Source organism: Montipora capricornis, chromosome 14 (genome assembly GCF_036669925.1).
Source record: "Montipora capricornis isolate CH-2021 chromosome 14, ASM3666992v2, whole genome shotgun sequence".
NCBI classification, from domain to species: Eukaryota; Metazoa; Cnidaria; class Anthozoa; order Scleractinia; family Acroporidae; genus Montipora; species Montipora capricornis.
Window position 1 is genome coordinate 32785057 of NC_090896.1, and position 5000 is coordinate 32790056.

Consider the following 5000-nt stretch of genomic DNA (forward strand, 5'->3'; position numbering starts at 1 on the left):
ACTCCAAAATAAGGTGAGAGACTTAGGTTTGTCGGTACATAAAGTACCAAACGATCTTACTAAAGTTTATGGTGTCGCAAGAACAATTTATGAAAGCTAACCATTTCGATTCAGCGCTTAACCCAAATCACTAGAGATCAATAACTTACCCAGCATCATTCTTTGTCTTACAGAGTGTTGTTTATCTGCCAAAGCGGGTTAACACTGAGGTTTTCAGGTATTGCGACATAACGTCCCCAAATGTTACCTTTGTATATGGGTCACGAAGCGTCTCACCTTATTTCGAGTATCTATCCCTTCCAGTTATAAACATTGCATAATATATCATTATAGCTATTGCAACAATATAATTCAAAATGACTGCCGTATCGTCGAAGTAGTCTATTTCTCAAATGCCTTCTGCCGCCACCCTTTCCCACCCCACCCAACAAGATATCGTTCGATAAGAAGTGCAAATAACCCAACCCTGTGTCACCAGTGGTTTTGGAGTACTTATTCTGTTTCTATTTTGTTGTTTTTTTCTTTCTTTGAGGAAAAATGCCTTATTCGGCTTTGAAAGGCCTCGAGATTTTGGACTTCTTAAACTCCGGACAAAGGCTGAAACAACCAGAAGGGTGCTCAGATGACACGTAAATATGCCAATTACTTTTTTGATTGTGGAAAAAAAGGTCCCTCAAAGTCTAATGCCAACTTGACATTTCTTCTTTTTAGCTATCAAATGATGGTGTCTTGTTGGAAGCAAGATCCCTCACAACGTCCCTCGTTTGGCGAGCTTGTAAAGATATTTGACCAGAAGTTGCAAACAAAAAGTGTAAGTGATTGAAATGTTACTGTAACACTCTTTTCCTAACTTCGTTGTCTTTGCGCCACTCTGCTATTTTCGTCCAAAAGCTATCCCTTAATACTCTTCCAGGCAGCCCAAGAGAGCAAGAGAGCAATTACCATACTCTTCCCTCGGACAACGCCTCGATGATTTCTAGTTCGTTTAGTTCGCCCTTGTTTTGCACCGCGCTTCTCGCGTAATTCGGTAAAAAACACTTAGAATAAAGGGCATACAGCGCGAAAACGAACACGGTGACCCCATCTTTTCATTGCATTTTTTTTAATTTCCTGTGTATGAGTATCAATTGCACCAAGTTTGAAAAAAATCTGGATAGTGCGTCATTTTCAAGGGAATTACCTTGACACACACGGCGCAGAAACGAGTTTCGTCGTGACCCGACGCCTAAAACTTGACTTTGTTCGACATCAGTTAGCTGGAATTTGATCCAAACGTCAACGGCGCCACATGCTTGTGTCAAGTACAATATCGCCGCCTTAGATAAAAGGAATTTATGTAGGAAGTCATGTCTCCAAATTGTGCCTTTCTCTAGCAGTTTATTGCTAAAAGGGAAACTATAGTAAGAGCTGTGACGAGAAAAAACAAAAAAGGTTTTGTCATCAAAACCTGAAATTTGGTCGGTTGTTTTGTGGAAAACGGCAAAATAATGCAGTGAAATGGGTGCTACAAGTGCAGCACGATTATTTTTCCATCCTTCTTGCTTTGTGGCGTTGTCGTTGCCGTAGCTATAGCTGTCGTCGTTGCTAAAGGAACGTCTCTAATGGGGTATCCGCGACCTGTCACAACTATTCAAGATGGCGGCGCCCAGGAAATTTGTAAACCAAAACAAGCGTTTTTGAAATTTATTTATTTCAGATTACAAACGCTTTCATTGGAAAAAGTTCTAACAATTTTCATTGTAAACATTACGTTTTGTGGTTTAAGATTATTAACGTTGTTTTAGTAGAGGTTTCTTTTAAATCAGATATAAGGGTTCAATAATTTCTTTCTTCTCGTTTAGGTGTAAAGAGCTAGAATAAAGTACATTGTGACGGACTATCAGGAAAGGCCGCTCTACACAATTATATCTGTTTCCCTGACATACTTTCGGAATTCAACCCAAGAGACTTTGCTGACGCAGTCACTGGAGTATGCGCGATTAATGGCTTGCGGCTTAGCTACCAATTTCGTTCCCAGAGCTCGCTTTTTTTTGGTCAGCACCAAGAACACGGACTCTGTTCAGGGCCAATTTATGCGCATTTTTTTTTTCAGATTTCTGAGTCTGCGTAGTCGAGGCGGACTTCCCGCTTTGGCCCAGAGTCCATGCTCTTGGTTTTGACCAGAAGAAAAGCGGTGTCTGAGATTGCTTTGCCAATTGCTCAACCCACGCCTCAAGGAACAACTGAAGAACACAAATAACACGATCGCACGCGCTTTAGCCCTAATTATCCCTTGTCTCACAAATGAGATCGCTCCATGAGATGGGGGAAAAATGATACACAACTCGATAGAATTCTCAATCAGGAGCTCAAAGGAAAAAAAATGACGCGTGACTGAACAGACGTCACATGTGACGGGACACAGATGCGCGGATAGTAGTGCGTCATTTCTGTTACGAAAATACGAGTTAGACCTAGGTAAAAAAACAAAACTTGCTTTATCTTTGTCATTTTTGGGTGTAACTTTAGCAATAATGATAGCAAATATGATTTGCAGACCGGGCTATAACAGACCTTAGATTTTGGAAACTAGGCTCTCTCACTAAAAGCAGAAACCACTTCCTCATTCATCAGTTAAATTTTTAATTAGCCCTTTCAGCGACCAGAGAATTTCCTTATGACGTCATGTCTGGTTAGCGTCACGTGAATCGAACAATCTAGGGACCGGATTATATAACAGAACTTAGATTTTGGAAACTAGAATCAACGAAATTGTGTTTGAACAGTGTAAAATAACACTGTACTTTGAATCATGCTCTAAATTATTGATAAGACGCCCCTGCCCCATTCAATGTGGCCTATTTGTACCTAAATATCCCGGGAGTCACGCTACAATTTGTATTCAAAGGGAAGGGGGAGAATTGGACTACCTAAGAAGGCTAAAAGATACAAGAAATGTCACCTATTTTTACCGAAATATCCCGGGATCAAGCTTAATTTGTACCTAAATATCCGGGAAATCACGCTAGATTATTGTTGGGGGGGAGGGGGGAAAGGGGGCGAATTGAACTACCTAAGAAGGCTAAACGATACAATGAATGCGGCATAGGAGGTAGAAAAGGTCAAGGTGTCAACAATTTTGTCGCCGATTGTAGGTTCTCTCAATACAAGCAGAAACCACTTCCTCAGTCCTTAGTGAAATTTTTACTTAGCCCTTTCAGCGACAAAACAAGTCAGGCTTACTACGTGGCGTCTGGTTCGCGTTGTAATTCGAACAATCTAGAAAATTAACTGCGAACACGAAAAAAAAGGCGACAAGAAGTGAAGCGAAGACTACACCTTGGTAACATTTCTGCAGCTTGCATTTTAAGAGGTAAATTCCGATGTAACACAGATTGATGGGTTAGTTTAGATCTAATCTGCCGTCACACGCAGCTAAGTGTCAAGTAAGAGATAAAAGGCTGCATGGGCTTAAGTTGTATCAGTGCTTGAAGGGAGACACGGCTCTCGCAACAATTCGCTTTTTAATACTTCTTTTCACATTTCATTAATAACACATTCGGTACATATTTGATATCAGTCCTCATTACACAAGGAGACACTGGTACACTGTACATATTCCTCATAATGTCCCGTACGACTAAGTTTATGTGTTGTTCAACTCAGTAAAGAATTACTGTAATAGGCATAATAGCTGTGGCTTAAGAAAGTCAGGGAAAGCCGTTGTTCTTCTGAGCCCTTCATTATTCAGTATCAGGTGCTTGGATAAAGATTCAATATTTGATGTTTGAAGTGCATTTGGAAGTGCATTTGCTTTGTTCATAACCGAAAGGCAATGAGCTAATAAGCGGTTTTAAAAGCAACTTAATAATGTCCCACCTGAGAAAGAGACTAACAAATTTCACTCTTCTAATGCCAGACGATTTTACTCGTCTACAGGGGCAGCTTTCTGAGTGATTGCCGGGCTAATATCACCCGAAGTTAACACTTCTAACGAGAAATAACACGGCCAAAATCACAACAGACAAAAGGCAACCGCATGCAGTTGACTGTTTACAAAGCAAGTCCCCAAATGAATATGTATTACTCTTTGCGTGAAAATGAACACATAGATTGGAATTTTTGGATTTAGTTCACGCAACGGCAGTGGCATTCCAACAACGATTCAAATCAACCGCTTTTATTCATAAACCGCCGCCTTGATACGAAGGTTCCGAGCAAAGAGGTCACTTTTGAAGTTTTATACTAATTAACAGAATACTTATTTATTCATTACTGTGGAGGAAGGCCTGCAAATATAATACTACAAAGACTACAATGTTGCGTACAATCGCAGTTTTGGGGCTCTTTCATTTAAAGAAAAAGAGAGTTTGCACCAAACCTACCTTATTAAAGGAAATAAACGCTCCATTAAATTAAGGTATTGGAAATTAACGCCACTTAAATTAACGCGAATTTAATGAAAAATCACTCTCGAATAAAGACAATTAACGCAAAGGAGTAGGTAGAATTTCACAGTTAAAGAAATTAACGCGACACAGTTGGTGGTGACCACTGGAAAAATTTATTCAACACTGGATGCAAAATAAATCAATGAACAAAACTAAGCCCTCTGGTCAACAAACAGTCCTCAAAATTCTAGTTATTGTACGGGTTAAAGGAAAGAAAAAACGCTTTTACCTTATTACTGGGTTGCCGTATGGCAATCCCAGTCGGAAAATGGGTAGATTTTCCGTTTTATTTTTTTTTTCCGTGTCGGTAAAAGTCTTGCCTGTCACTCCCCTGGTAAGTGGTGTCTTTGTGCATAGAGCCTTCTACGCGTATCTTCTTAAGATCGAGAGGGTAGAGGAAATGCGTAGATTTCTCTGGTGGACACAGGAGAATCATTAACTTAGTCTGCAATGGCGACGAAAGTCATGTAACGCGAATGGCGTTTTAGTGGATCCTTAAATAAAATATACCCTTATCGAGCTCAATAATGGAAAGTACAAGGAAAGGTTACGTTTATACAAACGTTGGCC

The 5000-nt window shown here is 40.0% G+C and overlaps 2 protein-coding genes and 1 pseudogene across 2 annotated transcripts in view; all 3 read left to right on the forward strand.

Moving 5' to 3' along the window:
* LOC138033352 (tyrosine kinase receptor Cad96Ca-like) overlaps window positions 1–823 on the forward strand; it is a 4830-nt gene extending 4007 nt beyond the window's left edge. Inside the window, exons 6-7 of the mRNA XM_068881096.1 lie at window positions 533–629; window positions 712–823. Coding sequence (XP_068737197.1) covers window positions 533–629; window positions 712–823 — 209 coding nt within the window. The remainder of the gene's footprint in view (window positions 1–532; window positions 630–711) is intronic.
* LOC138032204 (uncharacterized) overlaps window positions 1–5000 on the forward strand; it is a 114726-nt gene that overhangs the window by 57992 nt on the left and 51734 nt on the right. The window lies entirely within an intron of this gene.
* Window positions 3044–5000, forward strand: part of LOC138032211 (uncharacterized) — a 96366-nt pseudogene continuing 94409 nt past the window's right edge.